This window comes from Oryx dammah, unplaced genomic scaffold, assembly GCF_014754425.2.
Source record: "Oryx dammah isolate SB20612 unplaced genomic scaffold, SCBI_Odam_1.1 HiC_scaffold_8, whole genome shotgun sequence".
NCBI classification, from domain to species: Eukaryota; Metazoa; Chordata; class Mammalia; order Artiodactyla; family Bovidae; genus Oryx; species Oryx dammah.
Genome location: NW_024070192.1, coordinates 20,994,121 through 21,018,014, shown reverse-complemented (window position 1 = coordinate 21,018,014; position 23,894 = coordinate 20,994,121). Strand labels below are relative to the sequence as shown.

The 23,894-nt window shown below is 41.8% G+C and overlaps 1 protein-coding gene across 2 annotated transcripts; it reads right to left on the bottom strand.

The window, feature by feature from the left end:
* Positions 1-3,789: 3,789 nt before the first annotated feature.
* LOC120867160 (keratin-associated protein 4-9-like) lies at positions 3,790-15,564 on the bottom strand. Of its 2 annotated transcripts, XM_040245389.1 has the most exons (3): positions 15,497-15,564; positions 15,269-15,360; positions 3,790-4,302 (listed from the first exon to the last, which is right to left on the bottom strand). In XM_040245389.1, exons 1-3 carry the CDS (start codon positions 15,562-15,564, stop codon positions 3,797-3,799), a joined length of 666 nt encoding a protein of 221 aa, XP_040101323.1. In that variant the 3' UTR covers positions 3,790-3,796. The 2 variants fall into 2 exon arrangements, with proteins under 2 accessions (XP_040101323.1, XP_040101324.1); XM_040245390.1 differs by lacking the exons at positions 15,269-15,360; positions 15,497-15,564 and having other exon boundaries at positions 3,790-4,354.
* Positions 15,565-23,894: the final 8,330 nt, after the last annotated feature.

Below are 23,894 nucleotides of genomic sequence, written 5' to 3'. Positions count from 1 at the left end.
TATTCCCATCTCTTTAAGAATTTCCCACAGTTTGTTGTGATCCACATAGTCAAAGGCTTTGGCATAGTCAATAAAGCAGAAGTAGGTGTTTTTCTGGAACTCTGTTGCTTTTTTCTATGATCCAACAGATGTTGGCAATTTGATCTCTTGTTCCTCTGCCTTCTCTAAATCCATCTTGAACATCTGGACATTCTTGGTTCACGTTCTGTTGAAGTCTGGCTTGGAGAATTTTGAGCATTACTCTGCTAGTGTGTGAGGTGAGTAGAATTGTGCAGTAGTTTGAGCATTCTTTGGCATGGCCTTTCTTTGGGATTGGAATGAAAACTGACGTTTTCCAGTCCTGTGGCCACTGCTGAGTTTTCCAAATTTGCTGACATATTGAGTATAGTACTTTCACAGCATCATCTTTTAGAATTTGAAATACCTCAACTGGTCTATTAGGTATTTATACAGATATAGAATATGCAGTTTAAGCATTTTGGAATTTGATATGAACATAGCCCAACACCATTAAGTAATATATTTCCCCCATGTATTGAAAATATTAATATCACTTTTATATACTAAATTCTCTTATGTATTTGTGTCTAGTTTTAGACTTGTTTTTTAAAATTCATTAATGATTTTCCATGCACTAGAATATTAATATGTATAACATTAATTTGATCTTAATGGCTACAAGTTCAAGTCTAAAATTGTGGTAATATGCTAGTTAACTCAAATATCTGTATGTGGCAAAACAGTAAATATACACTGGGTTCCCTGCCATGATAAAATAAATTGCACCTGGCTGGACTCTTAGGCTGGCATTTTAAAAGAAGACACTATCCAAGTCTGTGATGATGTATTAGTCTTCTTAGACTTGTGCTTCCTGTGAATTCTTGTATAGAAGTTACATCTGAACAGTTCAGAGGAACCATCTTGTTTTATCCTTGAAAGTCTACTGTTAATTTCTGAGAACTGTCTTTCCACATACTAACCAGACAGGACTATTGAAAGGAGCTTGTGGGAATTATGCTTTTGCTTTAGCTATTCCTGAAGCAGAGCTTGCTGCAGGAATTGTGTTACTTTCCTGAAATTATTTATTGCTTACTACTTTCCCTCTAGAAGGGCTTAAACAGCTCCAAACAGAGTATTAGCATGGCCAGATGAAACTGAGGGAAGGGTACACTTAGTGGATGCTCTATTCACCTGAAATCCGTCCTAAGATAAAGTTGATTGGACCACAGAATAATCACTCCAGCCACACTTTCTGATTCATAATTTTATCTCATGGTTTTTACTTCTACAATATCTTCTGTGTCACTTTTGGACCTTTTAAAGCACTAAAACTCTCCCTGGTGGCAATTATTGTACAAGTTGGCTTAAAGCTCAACATTCAGAAAACGAAGATCATGGCATCCGGTCCCATCACTTCATGGGAAATAGATGGGGAAACAGTGGAAACAGTGTCAGACTTTATTTTTGGGGACTCCAAAATCACTGCAGATGGTGACTGCAGCCATGAAATTAAAAGACGCTTACTCCTTGGAAGAAAAGTTATGACCAACCTAGATAGTATATTCAAAAGCAGAGACATTACTTTGCCGACTAAGATCCATCTAGTCAAGGCTATGGTTTTTCCTGTGGTCATGTGTGGATGTGAGAGTTGGACTGTGAAGAAGGCTGAGTGCGGAAGAATTGATGCATTTGAACTGTGGTGTTGGAGAAGACCCTTGAGAGTCTCTTGGACTGCAAGGAGATCCAACCAGTTCGTGCCTGTATAGAGCAACCCTATGAAGTCTCACATGCCACTCTTGGGCTACTTCACCCAAGTCATTGCATAGGATGAGGGGTAGCTGTTCCTTGCTATTATGAGCCCTGGGTACTGAGCTATTCTGTGCTGCTTTCCCTAAACTCTATCTGTGCCTTTGTAAATAGTCCTTTTATTATCCAGATACAGGGGCCATCTCATTCCCATTGTGACCCAGTTCTTGTTGTAAAAACAGGAAATTGTAAGCCTCAGATATTTTAATACTGAAAAAGACACTGTACACCTCCATTCTTTGATTTAGCACTAACTAATAAAGCATAACGTTAAAGCCATAGTCTGTATCCTTTAATTAGCAGTTATCAAAGAAAAACACATAGGATGATAAAACATTTGTCAATTCTAATGTATGAAAAGAGAGGGCTGTACTCTGCAAAACATTTCAGAGTAAGTTGAAAAAGGTGAATCTGAAAATGTGTATAAGCCATTTCTATGGTAGACTAAGAATATAGCTCCAAATCTACACTAGGGTGAAACCCACATGATGTCTGTCAGCTTCTATCCACACTAGGGTGAAACCCACATGACTTGATGTCTGCCAGCTTCTATCCATTTTGTCTGTAAACATCTAAATGTTTTCTAGAACTAATAACATCTAAATGTTTTCTAGAATTAATAATAAACTCTTTGTTATGTTCACTATTTAGAAATATAGCACAGCTAATATAAACAAATTTTGAGTTTAAAATGTTTTTAATATACTCCTGATTATGGAACAAAACGTATAGACTCTTATAGTTGTATAGAAATAGTACTATTGCATATATTCTGACACATTTTCACAGCTAAGAAGGATCATGCTTACTTGAGTTTTGGTGATGAGAAAATTGAGTCTCAAAGACTCATGCACTCTTAAGTGCCCGTACACTCTTAAGTAAGACCAAATAAGGTGATAAAAGCCTAAAATGGAAGAATAAAACCAACAAGAAGATGGAGAAATCTCAGAAATATGAGAAACTAAAATTATGAAGGGGTTTCAGTCTGGAAATACTTAAGTTCTGAGCATCTATTACTAGCAAGTTTTGAATTTTTATGGGAAAAAATGCCATGATCTTTATTAATTTCAGAAATCTGGATTTAGAAGGTATATTTAGTATTCTTAAAAAGTCTTATGTTTAGAGAGGAAGACAGGAGAGAAAGAAGGAAGGAAGGAGGAAAGGAGAGAGGGAGGAAAGGAAAAAAGGAAAGGAAAGAAGAGGGAGAAAAAAGGACTTGAGGTAGGTTGAGGAGGACTCCTAACATAAGTAACTGTTGCTGAACATACTCTCCTGCATTTGAAGCAAGATGATCTTTAATGTGAAGAGTTGACTCATTGGAAAAGACTCTGATGCTGGGAGGGACTGGGGGCAGGAGGAGAAGGGGATGACAGAAGATGAGATGGCTGGATGGCATCACCGACTCGATGGATGTGAGTTTCAGTGAACTCCGGGATACTGTGATGGACAGGGAGGCCTGGTATGCTGCGATTCATGGGGTCACAAAGAGTCGGACACGAACTGAACTCAACTGGTCCTTAATGTAAAATGATAAAGACATGTACACATACACACATGCACACACACATTGTATCTTTACCAAATCAGGAGATTTCAGTATTAGGGAAATGGGTGTTTATTAAGAACACATCAAAACAATGTCATATGAGATCATCACAATCTGTATACTTCAGATGAAGACATTACTGGTCTAAGAATAGATGTATTTGAGCCTGAGTTAAAATCATATGACAAATATGTTTTCATCTGTCACTTCCTACAACTGAGCACCAACTCTGAAGGCCAGATCAGAAGGAGTTGGTCCTGTGCCCATTCCGCAGTTACTGGCTGGCTCCAACACATTTTATATGATTTCTGAGGACATACTTCAAGTTAAGTCACTCAGTCGTGTCCGACTCTTTGTGACCCCATGGACTGTAGCCCACCAGGCTCCTCCGTCCATGGGATTCTCCAGGCAAGAATACTGGAGTGGGTTGCCATGGGCAGAGATTCAGCAGCAGGAAGAAGCACAGCACACGGGGCGGGGGCAGGTGGAGATGACACAGGTGGGGCGATAGCAAGTGGTGTGGCAGGAGACCTGGCCACACACTGGGTGCAGGCAGCAGCTCGGGCGGCAGCAGCTGGAGCCACAGCAAGAGGGGCGGCAGCAGCTGGAGATTCGGGGGCAGCTGGGCTGGCAGCACACAGGCTGGCAACACCGGGGCCTGAAGCAGCTGGAGATGCAGCAAGTAGGCCTGCAGCAGCTGGACCCACAGCAGGAGGGGAGGAAACAGCTAGAAGTGCAGCAGGTAGGGTGAGAGCAGGTGGGCTGGCAGCACACAGGCTGGCAACACTGGGACCTGCAGCAGCTGGACACACCACAGCTGGGGCGGCAGGTCGTCTGGCAGCAGACAGGGCGGCAGCAGCTGGACACACTGCAGCTGGGGCGGTAGCAGGTGGTCCTGCAGCAGGTGGTCTGGCAGCAGCTGGGGCGGCAGCAGGTCTCCTGGCAGAGACCTCGGCCACAGCTCTGGTCAGAGCACAAGGAGCCGCAACAGGAGCTGACCATGGTGTCAGAGGGTGGAGGTTCTGGGTGGGTTTCCCGGAGAGTGAGTTTCTCGAGTTTGGACACCTCCTTGTGTCATAGACTCTTATATACTGCCAGAACAGGGTGAGTTGTCAAAATGTTTTCCTTTTTTTTTTTTTTACATAACATTTAAGTAATTTTCAGAATATACAATTATGGTTGTCTATTTAATGACTTAATCTTACTGGAAACAAAATTTCTTTTCTAGATACAATAAATTCTATCCAATCGGCTTTTCCTTCTGATTCTCACCCACTGGCATCTTCTAGCCCTCACTCTTGTCATTGTCCTCCACAGAGGGCTGTCACATGATATTTGGCATCTGGAATTACATTTCTTCCTCTCCCCTCCTACGTTTCCACCCGGACAGGATTTGGGAAGCCATATTTCTTGTTGTATATTTCTTCCCATGACCAATGGGATAGAAATCCCATCCACACAGCATGGCACCTTGCATGGGACATGAGGAAAAGGCCCTGTTCTGTGGGTCATTTTTGAGCAGTGATGACGGGACAGTTCTATGTGTATGACATTGATGACCTCTATGCCACTGGAATGGATTTCCCTGGATGTTTCAAACTTTGGATCATGTTTGATATTCTAAAACCCTGGCAGATAATTTATGGTTCCTGCTACTACCAGGTCACATTGTTGATTAAATTGCTACTTTGCTATCTTAAATGTTTGTGTCATATCTCTCCAGCTTATCTCTTAGATTCTGTAAGACATAGTCCTGTTGTTATTTTTTACCTCATTCCTAATTAAGAATATTTCTTCAGTGGAACAACAACAAAAAAAAGTTGAATAACAGAGTGTGGCTCTCTTCAGAACTTACTTCCAAAGCTGGGAAATCTATAGAACAAGGTTTTTTTTGTATAAATTTGAAATGTGAATAAAGTTTAGTAAATTCAGCTTTATTCCTACATATCCTCCATTGGTGATGGCCCAACCTGAGAATGCATTAGAATCCTCTGGATGGCTTATTAAAGACGATTGAGACTACCAGGGCTTTCCTGGTGGCTCAGATGGCAAAAAAAAATCCGCCTGCAATGTGGGAGACCTGGGTTCTGTCCCTGGGTTGGGAAGATCCCCTGGAGAAGGGCATGGGACCCACTCCAGTATTTTTGCCTGAGGAATCCCAGTGGACAGAGGAGCCTGGCAGGCTACAGCCCATGCAGTTGCGAAGGGGAGGACATGACTGAACGACTAAGTATGCATGAGACTACTCCCAGAATTTCTAATTGCAGGGTTGAATTTGAGGTTCTGCATTTCTAACAGTCACCCAGATGATTTTGATGCGGGATTCAAGGATCACACTCGGGGATCTACTGATTTGTTCTGTTCATTTAAGCTTTGAGGAATTGCCTATATCAAGTTTCTGCGTTATGTACCATGCAGACTTGTTGAGTGGATTCTCTGAGAGACACATGTCGCCAGTCATTGTTACAAATGTAATGATGTTGTAAATGTACTTCAGAGTCATCTCCCAGGAAATTTACAGTTTATTTGGAAGACCACACACACACAAACACACACAATTGTAATAATTTAGTATAGTAAAGTGACAACAAAGGAGTTCATAGTAGTGTAATTTAACTAAAAGAATTGTGCTGAAGGCAAATTAGCCAGCATGACAATTTGGTAAGGACAGAAGTTTGTTCATGAATAAATATATCTAGTCAATATTTTAAAGTTTATTTTATAATTTATTTTACATTTTAGGTAAAACATCAAAATGCACAAGTCTTAATGTGTTATTTGATGAGTTTTGATAAATGGATACATCCATGTAACCTCCACACCTATCAAGATAGAGCACATTTCTATTATATCAGAAAGTTCCCACAAGTCACTTCATTAAACTTCCCACCACTATAGAGACAATCACTGTTTTTATATTCTTCACCACAGATTAGTTTTGATTAAGAAACTCAGGCAAAAGATATATACTGTAGTCTCTTTTCTGTCTGGCACCTTTAGCTTGGCATATAATCTGTGAGAATTGTTAACACTGATGCATTAAGACCTGTACTGATGAAGTACCAATGTTGCATTTTAGCTATTACCAATTAATTTCATGGCGGGGTGACAAATCGTCCCTATTTGCCCAGGGCTTGGGGGCTTCCAAGCCTCAGGACTTACAATGTTTAAACCAGGAAAGTATCAGGCAAATACAGACAAGTTGGTGACCTTCTGATAACGTTCTTAAATGTCTTTATTCTGTTCTGTGGCAGTGATTTATACCATTCTGTCTTCCAGGTCACTTATCCATTCTTCTGCCTCTGTTATTCTCTATTGATTTTTCATTTGTTGTTATATTGCTCATCTCTGTTTGCTTGTTTTTTAGTTCTTCTTCTTCTGCTGCTAAGTCACTTCAGTCGTGTCCGACTCTGTGCAACCTCATAGACGGCAGCCTATCAGGCTCTTCTGTCCTTGGGATTCTCCAGGCAAGAACACTGGAGTGGGTTGCCATTTCCTTCTCCAAAGCATGAAAGTGAAAAGCGAAAGTGAAGTCGCTCAGTCATGTCCGACTCTTTGCGACCCCATGGACTGCAGCCTACCAGGCTCCTCCGCCCATGGGATTTTCCAGGCAAGAGTACTAGGTCTTAGTAAACATTTCTTACATTTTCTCAATCATTGCCTCCATTCTTTTTCTGATATCCTGGATAATCTTCACCATTATAATTCTGAATTCTTTTCAGGAAGATTGCCTGTCTCCACTTCACTTAGTTGTTTTTCTGGGGTTTTATCTTGTTGCTTCATCTGGGACATAATCCTCTGCCATTTCATTTTGTCTGACTTTCTGTGACCATGGTTTTCATTATGCAGGCTGCAGGGTTGTAGCTTTTGTTTCTGCTGTCTGCCCTCTGGTAGATGAGGCTGTCTAAGAGGATTGTGCAAGAGAGGATGGTAGTGGGTAGAGCCAGGACTTATCCCTCTGCTGGACAGGGCCATGCTCATTAAAATTTTAATCTGTTTGTCTGATCTGTAGGACTGTGTTCCCTCCCTGTTGGTTGTTTGACCTAAAACAGTCCAGCACTGAAGAGATATTACTTTGCCAACAAAGGTCTGTCTAGTCAAAGCTATGGTTTTTCCAGTAGTCATGTATGGATGAGAGAGTTGGACTATAAAAAAAGCTGAGCATGGGAGAATTGATGATTTTCAACTGTGGTGTTGGAGAAGACTCTTGAGAGTACCTTGGACCGCAAGGAGATCAAACCAGTCCATCCTAAAGGAAATCAGTCCTGAATATTCATTGGAAAGACTGATGCTGAAGCTGAAACTCCAATAATTTGGCCACCTTGTGGCCAGATGTGAAGAACTGACTCATTGGAAAAGACCCTGATGCTAGGCAAGATTGAAGGCAGGAGGAGAAGGAGACGACAGAGGATGAGATGGTTGGATGGCATCACTGACTTGATGTACACAAATTTGAGCAAGCTCTGGGAGTTGGTGATGGACAGGGAAGCCTGGTGTGCTTCAGTCCATGGGGTTGCAAAGAGTCAGACATGACTGAATGACTGAACTGAACTGAAACACCTTGCCATGTTTTTTCATTAATTTTTATTGGAGCATAGTTGATTTACAATGTTGTTTTAGTTTCTGTTGTACAATAAAGTGAATCAGTTGTCCATACTCATATACCCACTCTTTTTTTAGATTCTGTTCCCATATATGTCATTATAGAGTACTGAGTAGAGTTTTCTGTGCTATACAATAGGTTCTTATTAGTTATCTGATTTATATGTAGTAGTGGGTGTATGGGCTTCCCTGGTAGCTCAGCTGGTAAAGAATCTGCCGGCAATGCAAGAGATCCCAGCTCAATTCCTGAGTCAGGAATTTCCCTCAGAGAAGGTATAGGGGAATCCAGTATTCTTGGGTTTCCCTGGTGGTTCAGATGGTAAAGAATCTGCCTGTCAAGTGGGAGACCTAGGTTCAATCCCTGAGTTGGGAAGGTCCCCTGAAGGAGGGCATGGAAATCCACTCCAGTATTCTAACCTGGAGAATCCCCATGGACAGAGGAGCCTGGCGGGCTACAGTTCATGGGGTCCCAAAGAGTCAGACACGACTGAGCAACAGGCTAGGTCATTACAGTGTGTGTATGTCAATCCCAATTTCCCAATTTATCCTTCCCCACTTCCTCCTTGGTAACCATAAGTTTGTTTCCTACATCTGTGACTCTATTTCTGTTTTGTAAACAGGCTCATTTGTGCCTTTCCCCCCCAGATTCCACATAAAAGCAATATCATATGATATTTGCCTTACTCTGATTTACAGTTGACAATCTCTAGGTCCACCCATGTCAGTGCAAATGGCATTATTGTATTCTTTTATGTGGCTAAATAATATTCCATTATATATATCCATACATGTGTGTGTGTGTATATATACATGTATGTGTGTATATATATATACACCTATTGGTGAAAGTCACTCAGCCATGTCTGACTCTTTGTGACCCATGGACTATATAGTCCAAGAAATTCTCCAGGCCAGAATACTGGAGTAGGTAGCCTATCCCTTCTCCAGGAGATCTTCCTGACCCAGGAATCAAATTGGGGTCTCCTACATTGCAGGCAGATTCTTTGTGGTAATATATATAATATTATATATTATATGCCACATTCTCTTTATCCATTCTTCCATCAATGGACATTTAGGTTGCTTCAATGTACTAACTACTGTAAATAGTGCTGCAATGAACAGTGGGGCACACGTATCTTTTTGAATTATGATTTTCTCTGGATATATTGCCAGAAGTGGAATAGCTGGATCACATGGTAGCTCTATTTTTACTTTTTTAAGGAACTTCTATACTGTTTTCCATAGTGGCTGCACCAAATTATATTCCCACTATCGGTATAGGGAGGTCCCTTGGAATATTTTTATCACAATAAATTTTCTTAGTAAACACTTGATTTATATGTTTTTATTTTATAAACTTGTGTTTGCAAAACTAAAGTGTATGAGACATTTGAATAATTATATTGTCAGGTAACATGGTGTATGCAGGACAGAGATTTTCACTTGATTTGTTATATGTGGGATGTTGGGGGAAAATAAACCATAAGAGAGTTTTTGATTACTAGGGGAGTGTTTCCTATATATCTCTGGGAGATTAAGAAATCTGTTTTTGAAACAGCTGCAAAAGCAGGGTATGTCATCATTATAAAGAAATATGAAGAGAATCACAGCCAAAGACCAGTGGTTCACAAAGCAGGCTGCATAATGGAATCAATTGAAGAGTGATTTAAAAAACCATTGCTGCCTGGCTTCTGCCCAGAAAAATTCTGATTTAACTGGTGTGGTGTATAGTGTGTGTCAGAATTTTTTAAAGCTTCTCAGGAAATCTTATGTGCAGACAAGTTTGAGACCCACCTCCTTAAACTAGTTTACATTGGAAGCAGAAGCAGCTAAAGTATTAAAAAATAATTGGTACCATACATATAGTGGAGAAAAATGATCCTGAATTTGAAACACTGAACTTTGAGCAATTTTAGATGGAAAAATGGATAAGTCTCTTTACTCTTTCTGATAACTCTAATACCAAAACCAAAAACTATATGTGGATGAAAAACAGAACATTGGTTAAGAACCATAATGGGAAATTACTACAGATAGCACATTGAATTTTTTCAATGAAAATCAATACATCACTGAGGAGAGATATCACTTGTGTTCTTCTTAAAACTTTTACCTATGATCTGTACCCATGGCCTCCCATTCAGTTCAGTTGCTCAGTCGTGTCCGACTCTTTATGACCTCATGAATCACAGCACACCAGGCCTCCCTGTCCATCAGCAACTCCCGGAGTTCACTCAGACTCACATCCATCGAGTCAGTGATGCCATCACGCCATCTCATCCTCTGTTGTCCCCTTCTCCTCCTGCCTCCAATCCCTCCCAGCATCAGAGTCTTCGCATGAGGTGGCCAAATACTGGAGTTTCAGCTTTAGCATCATTCCTTCCAAAGAAATCCCAGGGCTGATCTCCTTTAGAATGGACTGGTTGGATCTCCTTGCAGTCCAAGGGACTCTCAAGAGTCTTCTCCAACACCACAGTTCAAAAGCCTCTCATTAGAATACATTAATACAGCACAGAGTTTGAGGAGGGGTCACCCCACTCATCTTCACTCCCAGTGATCCATGTGGTCCAGAATTTATGCCTCCCTCACCATGTCTGTGGGCTCTGTGCATCGAGAAGTCCCAGCTTTAAGAGAAGAAAATTCTTTCCAGGATCTTTGGACTTCTAATGGTTCACACAGTTCTCACACACTGTTCTCCAAATTTGTTCTCAGCCTTAAAAAGCCACCACACCTGGAGGTTTCTACCCTCAGAGTCAGTCCAAAACTGGTGATAACTGATATCCAACCATCTTGCCTCTTGGAAGGATAGAGTTGTGATCATTGACATGCTTCATCCATGGGGTCAGATGAGGTCAGATAGCATTCAAATGAAACATCATTTTGGCTTATCTTTTTCTACTACCTTATCATGTATCCATCAGTTTCTTAATGATTTCTCCTGAGAGTACTTCCTTATAAATCTCTTGTGCAAGAATCCCTGTTTTAGGCTCTGCTTTTAGCATACCCAGTATAAGATACATAAATTGGGATTGTCGTTGTTCAGTCACTCTGCGTCATGTCTGACTCTTTGTGACACCATGGACTATAGTATACCAGGTTCTATTGTCTTTCACCATCCCCAAGAGTTTGCTCAGAGCCAAGTCCATTGAGTCAGTGATGCTATCTAATCATCATCCTCTGTCACCCCCTTCTCCTCCTACCCTCAATCTTTCCCAGCATCAGGGTCTTTTCCAATGAGTCGGCTCTTTGCATCAGGTGGCCAGAGTATTAGAGCACCAGCTTGAGCATCAGTCCCGCCAATGAATATTCAGGGTTGATTTCCTTTAGGATTGACTGGTTTGATGTCTTTGCAGTCCAAGGGACTCTTAAGTCTTCTCCAGTATAGCACTCAGCCTTCTTTATGGTCTAAATTTCACATCCATACATGACTATTGGAAAAACCATAGCTTTGACTATACAGATCTTTGTTGGTAAAGTGATGTCTCTGCTTTTTAATATGCTGTCTAGATTTGTCATAGCTTTCCTTCCAAGAAGCAAGCGTCTTTTAATTTCATGGCTGCAGTCACTGTCTGCAGTGATTTTAGAGCCCAAGAAAATAAAATGTGTCAGTTTTCAGTTTATCCCCTTCTATTTGCCATGAAGTAATGGGACCAGATGCCATGATCTTAGTTTTTTGAATGTTGAGTTTTAAGCCAGCTTTTTCACGTTCTTCTTTCACCTCATCAAGAGGCTCTTTAGTTCCTCTTTACTTTCTGCCATTAGAGTGGTATCATCTGTATATCTGAATCTGTTGGTAATTCTTCTGGCAGTCTTGATTCCATCTCGTGATTCATCCAGCCTGGCATTTCACATGATGTATTTCGAATAGAAGTTAAATAAGCAGGATGATAATATACAGCCCTGTTGTACTCTTTTCCCAATTTTGTACCACTCCCTTGTTCCATGTCTGGTTCTAATTGTTGCTTCGTGACTGGCATACAGGTTTCTCAGAAGACAGGTATTCCCATCTCTTTAACAATTTTCCACAGTTTGTTGTGATCCACACAATCAAGGACTTTAGCATAGTCAATGAAACACAAGTAGATGTTTTTATGGTATTCCCTTACTTTCTCCATGATCCAGCAAATCTTGGCAATTTGGTCTCTTGTTCCTCTGCCTCTTTGAAACCCAGCCTGTACATCTGGAAGTTCTTGGTTCATATACTGCTGAAGCCTTGAAATTGAACAGTAGTTTGAACATTCTTTGGCATCACCCTTATTTGGGGTTGCCATGAAAACTGACCTTTTCCAGTTCTATGGCCACTGCAGTTGTCCAAATTTGCTGACATATTGAGTGCGGTACTTTCACAGAATCATCTTTTTAGGATTTGAAATAGCTCAGCTGGAATTCTATCACCTCCACTAGCTTTGTTCACAGTAGTGCTCCCTAAGGCCTGCTTGACTCCACACTCCAGTATGTCTGGCTCTAGGTGAGTGATCACAACATCATGGTTATTTGGGTCATTAAGACTTTTTTGTATAGTTTTTCTGTGTATTCTTGCCACCTCTTCCTGAATCTCTTTTGCTTCTGTTAGGTCCTTACAATTTCTGCCCTTTATTGTCCTCATCCTTCCATGAAATGTTCCCTTAATATCTCCAACTTTCTTGAATTTCTTTGAATTTCTCTGGTTTTAAAGAAAACCATTCTGTTATTTTCTCTATTTCTTTGCATTGTTCACTTAAGAAGATCTTCTTATGTCTCCTTGCTGTTCTCTGGAACTCTGCATTCATTTGGGCATCTTTTCCTTTCTCCCTTGCCTCTCACTTCTCTCTTTCCTCAGCTATTTGTAAAGCCTTCTCAGACAACCACTTTGCCTTCTTGCATTTCTTTTTCTTTGGGATGGTTTTGGTCACTGCCTCCTATACAATGTTGCAAACTTCTGTCCATAGTGCTTCACTCTGTCTATTAGATCTAATCCCTTGAATCTATTCATCACCTCCACTGTATAATCATAACAGATTTGGTTTAGGTCATAACTGAATGGCCTAGTTTTCCCTACTTTCTTCAATTTGAGCCTGAATTTTGCAATAAGGAGCTGATGATCTGAGTCATAGTCAGCCCCAAGTCTTGTTTTTGCTGACTGTAGAACTTCTCCATCTTTGGCTGCAAGGAATGCAATCAATCTAATTTCAGTATTGACCATCTGGTGATGTCCATGTGTAAAGTTCTCTCTTGTGTTATTGGAAGAAGGGGGTTGCTATGACCAGTATGTCCTCTTGATAGAACTCTGTTAACCTTTGCCCTGCTTCATTTTGTACTCCAAAGCCAAATTTGTCTGTTACTCCAGATATCTCTTGTCTTCCTACCCTTGCATTCCAAAACCCTATAATGAAAAGGACATCTTTTTTTGGTATCAGTTCTAGGAGGTCTTGTAGCTCTCCGTAAAACCAGTCACCTTCAGCTATGTTGGCATTAGTAGTTGGGGCATAGTCTTGGATTACTGTCATATTGAATAGTTTGCCTTGGAAATGAATGGAGATCATTTTGTCTTTTTTGCATTTCAGACTTTTGGTGACTATGAGGGCTACTCCATTCCTTCTAAGGGATTCTTTGCCCACAGTAGTAGATATAATGGTCATCTCAAGTAAGTTTGACCAATTCCATCCATTTTAGTTCACTGATGTTGATGTTCACTCTTGCCATCTCCTGCTTACCCATGTCCAATCTAACTTGATTCATGGACCTAACATTCCAAATTTCTATGCAATATTGTTCTTTACAGCATCGGACTTTACTTTCACCACCAGATGCATCTACAACTGAGCATTGTTTCCACTTTGGCCCAGCCACTTCCTTCTTTCTGGAGCTATTAGTAATTGCCCTCCATTCTTCCCCAGTAGCCTATTATACACCATCTGACATGAGGGGCTCATCTTCCAGTGTCATATCTGTTTCCTTTTTCATACACATCATGGAGTTCTTGTGGCAACAATATTGAAATGGTTTGCCATTTCCTCCTCCAGTGGACCATATTTTGTCAGAACTCTCTGCTATGACCCATCCATTGTGGGTGGCTCTGCATAGTATGATTCATAGCTTCCTTGAATTATGCCAGCACCTTTGCCAGAACAAGGCTGTGTTCCATGAAGGGATGGTACCACTTTAAATACAGTCTCCTTTAGAATGGGAGCTACTAACATGGTGAGCCAAGTTACTTTTGGTGGGTATATTTTATCCCTCAGATATAATGATATGAAAAAACCAATTTTAAAGATTACTAGTAAAAAAAATCAGGCAAAAGTTGTTAGAAGAAACAGCAAAATGTTCAAACCATTTAAATGTTCAATTGACAGCAAATTCAAAAGTTGTCTAACAACATAGCAACAATCCATATGGTATTAAAATTTTTGAAGTATACTGAAACTTAGATTTGGAACACTGGTGTCTTAGATAGGGTGCCCTCAGAAGTAGATCCAAAGCCAGGAATTTGAGAGCAACTAATTTATTTGGGAGATGACCCTAAGAAGCACTTTAGGGAATTTGGGAAGTGATTCAGGGAAGGGACAGAAGCCAATATAGAAAGCTTTAAAGAGAAAACGACTCCTGAAGGTAGCTGGGGTTCAATCCCAGTGAGGAATTCTAGGAACTAGTATGATATACCCTCATTTGAGGGAAGAGAAGCTAAGTCATTTATCCACCTACTTCTGTCCACTAATCAAGCACCACTTGCTCTGAAACGTTAACTTTCCTATCTTTGACCTTCCCAGAGCATGCTCCTTCATCCAGAGAAAGTCCTCAGGCAGAGAGATCCAGGTGCTTCCCATAAGAAATCATCTTCCCATATTAGAATAAGGAGTGCTGAGGGACTGGAGGTGGAAATCCATAAATCACCCACTATAGTCTATTCTTTCTGCAGAGAAGAACCACGGAATGATTGACAGGTAAGGATGACAATTCAAGAATGAAAATTAATGAGACACAATGCTCTTTATTTGCTGGCCTGGAAAGTTAACATTGATTTAACTTTAAGATTTAGGAAAAGCTCCATGTAAGAAAATTTGGTGGGAAATAAAGATGTAATTGGAATATATTGGTTGACAGATTTCAGAGAAAATTGATACTTTGTGCTTGTTTAGTAGAGAGATAGTATCATGATAGAGAGGGGGCAATATATTTGGAGGCCAAATTTAGTATAAGAATCTGTTAGAACTGAGGTTTGACAGTTGGCCTCTCATGGTTCAGCTAACACTTGGACTCTAGTGATCAGGTTGCTTGATGGTGCACGACAGGGCATTCAGCAGCAAGAACTCCTAAAGCAGATGAGGTGGCAGCAGGTGGTCTTGCAACATCTGGGGCAGTAGCAGCTAGAGATACAGCATGTGGGCCTGCAGCAGGTAGGGTGGCAGCAGACTGGGTGGCAGCAGCTGGACACACCACAGTGGGGGCAGTAGGTGGTCTGGCAGCAGACAGGCAGCAGCGGCTGGACACACTGCAGCTCGGACGGCAACAGGTGGTTGTGAAGCAGGTGGTCTGGCAGCAGCTGGGGGAGGGGGGCAGCAGGTTTCCTGGCAGAAACCTTGCCCACAGCTCTGGTCAGAGCAGATGGAACCCCAACAAGAGTTCACCATGGTGGGGGGGTCCTAAAATGGCAGAGGAATAGGATGGGGAGACCGCTTTCTCCCTCACAAATTCATCAAGAGAACATTTCAACGCTGAGTAAATTTCACAAAACAACTTCTGAATGCTGGCAGAGGACACCAGGCACCCAGAAAAGCAGATCATTGTCTTCAAAAACAGGTAGGAAAAAATAAAAAAGACAAAAAAAAAGAGATAAAGGAGGTGGGGAGGGAGCTCCATCCCGGGAAGGGAGTGCCGTCCTGGGAAGGGAGTCTTAAAAAGAGAGATTTCCAAACACCAGGGAACACTCTCGCTGCCGAGTCTGTGGCGAGCCTTGGAAGCACAGAGGGCAACATAACAGGGAAGGAAAATAAATAAATAATTAAAACCAACAGATTACAAGCCCAACGGAGAAGCAGTGCAGACGCCTGCATCCGCCGCTAGCAAGTGGGGGTTGGGCAGGGAGGCGCGGGCTGCAGTGCTTTTTAAGAATCCGGCCAGAATGCCGCGAGTGTAACCAGAGCGAACTAACTTTGGCTAGCATACCAGATGATGGGATAGCTACCGCGCGAAAAGCTCTAACGTAAGACACCGCCAGGACCACCCAGGGAACAAAGGACGGAACAGAAATAGCCCGCTGCAGACCATACCCCTCTGGTGACAGACAGCCAGAGCCATAAGGGCTGGAAAGGGGCAATCGCAGCCCCGGAGAGACATTTCCTACCAAACTGCAAGCAGGCTTCTTTGCGAAGACTTCTTGGGGTTCTGGACAGTCACCATCCACCTCAGAAGAGGCGCCAGCAGTACACCCAGAAAACTGAGCAGCAGGGACGGGAAAGGCGATAAGTCGCAGCGACCATGCCCGCCAAACATCTGAGCTACTCGGACCTGAGAAGGGCACAAAACGCAGGCCCAACCGAATCTGCGCCTCTGAGGGCTACCTGAGAGCCGAGCCTGAGCGGCTTAGACCGGGAAGGTGCATGCAGCCTAGGGCCGGCCTCAGATGGCTCCTGGTGGAGCAATGTAGAGCCTGAGCAGTGTGCACCGTGAGCATGCGTGGCTGAGACACTGCGAGCACACACCAGTGTTTTTGTTTGTAGCATCCCTCCCTCCCCACAGTGTGACTGAACAAGTGAGCCTAAAAAAAAAAAAAAAAAAAGTGTCCACCACTGCCCCCCTTGTGTCAGGGCAGAAATCAGACACTGAGAGACCAGCAAACAGAAGAAGCTAAACAGAGGGAACGGCCTTGGAAGTGACCCCACACTGCCCACAACACCAGAGAAAGTCCCAGATATAGCTTTACTATTTTTACGATCATTTTCTCTCTCTCTCTCTCTCTTTTTTTTTGTTGATGTTGCTGTTTGATTTTTCTTTTCTTTTTCATCTTCTTTTTTTTTTAAACTTTTTAAAACTGTTAAGTCCTCTATTTCCCCTTTAATTTTTATTTTTATAACCTACTATTACTTTTCAAAAAAAAAAGACCCTATTTTTAAAGCAAACGCCATATATATTTTCTTTGTGGTTGTTGTTGTGGTTTTTTAATAATTCTTGTGACTTTGTTTTTTTTTATTCTTCTTCTTTTCTTTAATATTGTATTTTTGAAAATTCAACCTCTACTCTAGATTTTTAATCTTTGCTTTTTGGTATTTGTTGTCAATTTTGTACATTTAAAAACCCAATCTTCAGTACCCAGTTTTACCTGAGAGCAAGATTATTGGCTTGACCACTCTCTCCTCCTTTGGACTCTCCTTTTTCTCCACCAGGTTGTCTCTGTCTCCTCCCTCCCCCTTCTCTACCCAACTCTGTGAATCTCTGTGTGTTCCAGATGATGGAGAACACTTAGGAAACTGGTTACTGGCTGGATCTGTCTCTCTCCTTTTCATTTCCCTCTTTTATCCTCCTGGCCACCTTTGTCTACTTCCTCCCTCTCCTCTTCCCTGTATAACTCCATGAACATCTCTGAGCGGTCCAGACTGTGGAGTGCACATAAGGAAGTGATTACTGGCTAGCTGGCTCTCTCCTCTTTTGATACCACCTCATCTCTTCCAGACACCTCTAACTACCCCCTCCCTCTTCTCTTCTCCATGTAACTCAGTGAACCTCTCTGGGTGTCCCTCAGTGTGGAGAAACTTTTCATCTCTAACCTAGATGTTTTTATCATCAGTGCTGTATAGATGGAGAAGTCTTGAGGCTACTGTAAAAATAAAACTGAAAACCAGAAGCAGGAGGCTTAAGTCCAAATCCTGAGAACATCAGAGAACTCCTGACTCCAGGGAACATTAATCGATAGGAGCTCATCAAATGCCTCCATACCTACACTGAAACCAAGCACCACCCCAGGGCCAACAAGTTCCAGAACAAGACATACCACACAAATTCTCCAGCAACACAGGAACACACCCCTGAACTTCAATATACAGGCAGCTCAAAGTTACTCCAAAACCACTGACATCTCATAACTCATTCCTGGACACTTCATTGCACTCCAGAGAAAAGAAATCCAGCTCCACCCACCAGAACTCCGACACAAGCTTCCCTAACCAAGAAACCTTGACAAGCCACTGATACAACCCCACCCACAGTGAGGAAACTCCATAATAAAGAGAACTCCACAAATTCCCAGAATACAGAAAGGCCACCCCAAATGCAGCAATATAACCAAGATGAAGAGACAGAGGAATATCCAGCAGGTAAAGGAACAGGAGAAAAGCCCACCAAACCAAACAAAAGAGGAAGAGATAGGGAATCTACCTGAGAAAGAATTCCGAATAATGATAGTGAGTTCAGTTCAGTTCAGTCGCTCAGTCGTGTCCGACTCTTTGCGACCCCGTGAATCACAGCCCGCCAGGCCTCCCTATCACCATCTCCCGGAGTTCATTAAGACCCATGTTCATCGAGTCCATGATGCCATCCAGCCATCTCATCCTCTGTCGTCCCCTTCTCCTCCTGCCTCCAATCCCTCCCAGCATCAGAGTTTCTTCCAATGAGTCAACTCTTCACATGAGGTGGCCAAAGTACTGGAGCTTCAGCTTTAGCAGCATTCCTTCCAAAGAAATCCCAGGGCTAATCTTCAGAATGGACTGGATGGATCTCCTTGCAGTCCAAGGGACTCTCAAGAGTCCTCTCCAACACCACAGTTCAAAAGCATCAATTCTTCGGCACTCTGCCTTCTTCACAGTCCAACTCTCACATCCATACATGACCACAGGAAAAACTATAGCCTTGACTAGATGGACCTTAGTCAGCAAAGTAATGTCTCTGCTTTTGAATATACTATCTAGGTTGGTCATAACTTTTCTTCCAAGGAGTAAGCGTCTTTTAATTTCGTGGCTGCAGTCACCATCTGCAGTGATTTTGGAACTCCCAAAAATGAAGTCTGACACTGTTTCTGTTTCCCATCTATTTCCCATGAAATGATGGGACCAGATGCCATGATCTTCGTTTTCTGAATGTTGAGCTTGAAGCCAACTTTTTTGCTCTCTTCTTTCACTTTCATCAAGAGGCTTTTTAGTTCTTCCTCACTTTCTGCCATAAGGGTGGTATCATCTGCATATCTGAGGTTATTGATATTTCTCCCGGCAATCTTGATTCCAGCTTGTGTTTCTTCCAGTCCAGAGTTTCTCATGATGTAATATAAGTTAAATAAGCAGGGTGACAATATACAGCCTGACGTACTCCTTTTCCTATTTGGAACCAGTCTGTTGTTCCATGTCCAGTTCTAACTGTTGCTTCCTGACCTGCATACAGATTTCTCAAGAGGCAGGTTAAGTGGTCTGGTATTCCCATCTCTTTCAGAATTTTCCACAGTTTATTGTGATTCACACAGTCAAAGGTTTTGGCATAGTCAATAAAGCAGAAATAGATGTTTTTCTGGAACTCTCTTGCTTTTTCCATGGTCCAGCAGAGGTTGGCAATTTGATCTCTGGTTCCTCTGCCTTTTCTAAAACCAGCTTGAACATCAGAGAGTTCACGGTTCACGTATTGCTGAAGCCTGGCTTGGAGAATTTTGAGCATTACTTTACTAGTGTGTGAAATGAGTGCAATTGTGTGGTAGTTTGAGCATTCTTTTGCATTGCCTTTCTTTGGAATTGGAATGAAAACTGACCTTTTCCAGTCCTATGGCCACTACTGAGTTTTCCAAATTTGCTGGCACATTGAGTGCATCACTTTCACAGCATCATCTTTCAGGATTTGAAATAGCACAACTGGAATTCCATCACCTCCACTAGCTTTGTTCGTAGTGATGCTTTCTAAGGCCCACTTGACTTCACATTCCAGGATGTCTGGCTCTAGATTAGTGATCACATCATCATGATTATCTGGGTTGTGAAGATCTTTTTTTGTACAGTTCTTCTATGTATTCTTGCCATCTCTTCTTAATATCTTCTGCTTCTGTTAGGTCCATACCATTTCTGTCCTTTATCGAGCCCATCTTTGCATGAAATATTCCCTTGGTATCTCTAATTTTTTTGAAGAGATCTCTAGTCTTTCCCATTCTGTTGTTTTCCTCTATTGCTTTGCATTGATCGCTGAAGAAGGCTTTCTTATCTTCTCTTGCTATTCTTTGAAACTCTGCATTCAGATGCTTATATCTTTCCTTTCCTCCTTTGCTTTTCACCTCTCTTCTTTTCACAGCTATTTGTAAGGCCTCCCCAGACAGCCATTTTGCTTTTTTGCTTTTTTTTTCCCCATGGATGGTCTTGATCCTTGTCACCTGTACAATGTCATGAACCTCCACCCATAGTTCATCAGGCACTCTATCAGATCTAGGCCCTTAAATCTATTTCTCACTTCCACTGTATAATCATAAGGGATTTGATTTAGGTCATACCTGAACGGTCTAGCGGTTTTCCCTACTTTCTTCAATTTGAGTCTGAATTTGGTAATAAGGAGTTCATGATCTGAGCCACAGTCAGCTCCTGGTCTTGTTTTTGTTGACTGTATAGAGCTTCTCCATCTTTGGCTGCAAAGAATATAATTAATCTCATTTCGGTGTTGACCATCTGGTGATGTCCATGTGTAGAGTCTTCTCTTGTGTTGTTGGAAGAGGGTGTTTGCTATGACCAGTGCATTTTCTTGGCAAAACTCTATTAGTCTTTGCCCTGCTTCATTCCGCATTCCAAGGCCAAATTTGCCTGTTACTCCAGGTGTTTCTTGACATCCTATTTTTGCATTCCAGTCCCCTATAATGAAAAGGACATCTTTTGGGGGTGTTAGCTCTAAAAGGTCTTGTAGGTCTTCATAAAACCGTTCAACTTCAGTTTCTTCAGCATTACTGGCTGGGGCATAGACTTGAATAACTGTGATATTGAATGGTTTGCCTTGGAGACGAACAGAGATCATTCTGTCATTTTTGAGATTGCATCCAAGTACTGCATTTTGGACTCTTTTGTTGACCATGATGGCTACTCCATTTCTTCTGAGGGATTCCTGCCCGCAGTAGTAGATATAATGGTCATCTGAGTTAAATTCACCCATTCCAGTCACTGATTCCTAGAATGTTGACGTTCACCTTTGCCATCTCTTGTTTGACCACTTCCAATTTGCCTTGATTCATGGACCTGACATTCCAGGTTCCTATGCAATTTTGCTCTTTACAGCATCTGATCTTGCTTCTGTCACCAGTCATATCCACAGCTGGGTATTGTTTTTGCTTTGGCTCCATCCTTTCATTCTTTCTGGAGTTATTTCTCCACTGGTCTCCAATAGCATATTGGGCACCTAATGACCTGGGGAGTTCCTCTTTTGGTATCCTATCATTTTGCCTTTTCATACTGTTCATGGGGTTCTCGAGGCAAGAATACTGAAGTGGCTTGCTATTCCCTTCTCCAGTGGACCACATTCTGTCAGACCTCTCCACCAGCCCTGCAGGCATGGCTTGGTTTCATTGAGTTAGAAAAGGCTGTGGTCCTAGTGTGATTAGATTGACTAGTTTTCTGTGAGTATGGTTTCAGTGTGTCTGCCCTCTGATGTCCTCTTGCAGCACCTACCATCTTACTGGGGTTTCTCTTACCTTGGGCGTGGGGTATCTCTTCACAGCTGCTCCAGCAAAGCACAGCTGCTGCTCCTTACCTCGGATGAGGGGTATCTCCTTACCACCGCCGTTCCTGACCTTCAATATGGGATAGCTCCTCTAGGCCCTCCTGTGCTTGTGCAGCCACCACTCCTCAGGTTGCTCCTCCCAGCCGCTGGCCCTGGCCTCAGGCGTGGGTCACCGCCCCTGGCCTCGGGCAGGAGGTGGCTTCTCCCAGCTGCCCCTGACCTTGGACGCGGGGAGTCTCCTCCCAGCCGCCGCCCCTGACCTCGGACACAGGGTAGCTCCTCTCGGCCGTTCCTGTGCCGTCGCAGCCTGGCACTCTAGGCCGCTGCCCCTGACCTCGGAGGTGGGATAGCTCCTCTCTGCCATGCTCAGTGCACCGCCTCTGCTCAGTGCGCCAGCTCGCAGCCGCCTGCGCTCAGTGCGCCAGCTGATCCAAAATCTTGAAATCGAAATGGAATCACAGATAAATAGCCTAGAGACAAAGATTGAGAAGATGCAAGAAAGGTTTAACAAGGACCTAGAAGAAATAAAAAAGAGTCCATATATAATGAATAATGCAATAAATGAGATCAGAAACACTCTGGAGGCAAAAAAATAGTAGAATAACGGAGGCAGAAGATAGGATTAGTGAAATAGAAGATAGAATGGTAGAAATAAATGAATCAGAGAGGAAAAAAGAAAAACAAATTTTAAAAAAATGAGGACAATCTCAGACCTCCAGGACAATTTGAAATGCTCCAACATTCGAATTATAGGAGTCCCAGAAGAAGACGACAAAAAGAAAGACCATGCGAAAATACTTGAGGAGATAATAGTTGAAAACTTCCCTAAAATGGGGAAGGAAATAATCACCCAAGTCCAAGAAACCAAGAGAGTTCCAAACAGGATAAACCCAAGGTGAAACACCCCAAGACACATATTAATCAAATTAACAAAGATCAAACACAAAGAACAAATATTAAAACCAGCAAGGGAAAAACAACAAATAACACACAAGGGGATTCCCATAAGGATAACTGCACATCTTTCAATAGAAACTCTTCAGCCCAGGAGGGAATGGCAAGACATGCTTAAAGTGATGAAAGAAAATAACCTACAGCCCAGATTACTGTATCCAGCAAGGATCTCATTCAAATATGAAGGAGAAATCAAAAGCTTTACAGACAAGCAAAAGCTGAGAGAATTCAGCACCACCAAACCAGCTCTCCAACAAATGCTAAAGGATATTCTCTAGACAGGAAACACAAAAAGGGTGTATAAACCCAAACCCAAAACAATAAAGTAAATGGCAACAGGATCATACTTATCAATAATTACCTTAAACGTAAATGGGGTTGAATGCCCCAACCAAAAGGCAAAGACTGGCTGAATGGATACAAAAACAAGACCCCTATATATGCTGCCTACAAGAGACCCACCTCAAAACAAGGGACACACACAGACTGAAAGTGAAGGGCTGGAAGAAGATATTCCACACAAATAGAGACCAAAAGAAATCATGTCCGATAAAATAGACTTTAAAACAAAGGCTGTAAAAAGAGACAAAGAAGGCCACTACATAATGATCAAAGGATCAATCCAAGAAGATATAACAATTATAAATATATATGCACCCAACATAGGAGCACCACAATATGTAAGACAAATGCTAACAAGTATGAAAGGGGAAATTAACAATAACACAATAATAATGGGAAACTTTAATACCCCACTCACACCTATGGACAGATCAACTAAACAGAAAATTAACAAAGAAATGCAAACTTTAAATGATACAATAGACCAGGTAGGCCTAATTGATATCTATAGGACATTTCACCCCCAAACAATGAATTTCACCTTTTTCTCAAGTGCTCATGGAACCTTCTGCAGGATAGGTCACATCCTGGGCCATAAATCTAACCTTGATAAATTCAAAAAAGTTGAAATCATTCCAAGCATCTTTCTGACCATAAAGCATTAAGATTAGATCTCAACTACAGGAGAAAAACTATTAAAAATTCCAACATATGGAGGCTGAACAACACGCTTCTGAATAACCAACAAATCACAGAAGAAATCAAAAAAGAAATCAAAATATGCATAGAAATGAATGAAAATGAAAACACAACAACCCAAAACCTGTGGGACACAATAAAAGCAGTGCTAAGAGGAAAGTTCATAGCAATACAGGCATACTTCAAGAAACAAGAAAAAAGTCAAATAAATAACCTAACTCTACATCTAAAGCAACTAGAAAAGGAAGAAATGGAGAACCCCAGAGTTAGTAGAAGGAAAGAAATCTTAAAAATTAGGGCAGAA

Coding starts and splice junctions, on each gene's coding strand:
- LOC120867160 (XM_040245389.1), bottom strand. CDS start 15,564: ATGGTGAACTCTTGTTGGGGTTCCATCTGCTCTGACCAGAGCTGTGGG. Junction 15,361..15,496: donor CAAGGTTTCTGCCAGGAAAC/CTGCTGCCCCCC, acceptor TGGTGTGTCCAG/CTGCTGCCACCCAGTCTGCT. Junction 4,303..15,268: donor CAGATGTTGCAAGACCACCT/GCTGCCACCTCA, acceptor GCTGTGGCCGAG/GTCTCTGCCAGGAGACCTGC.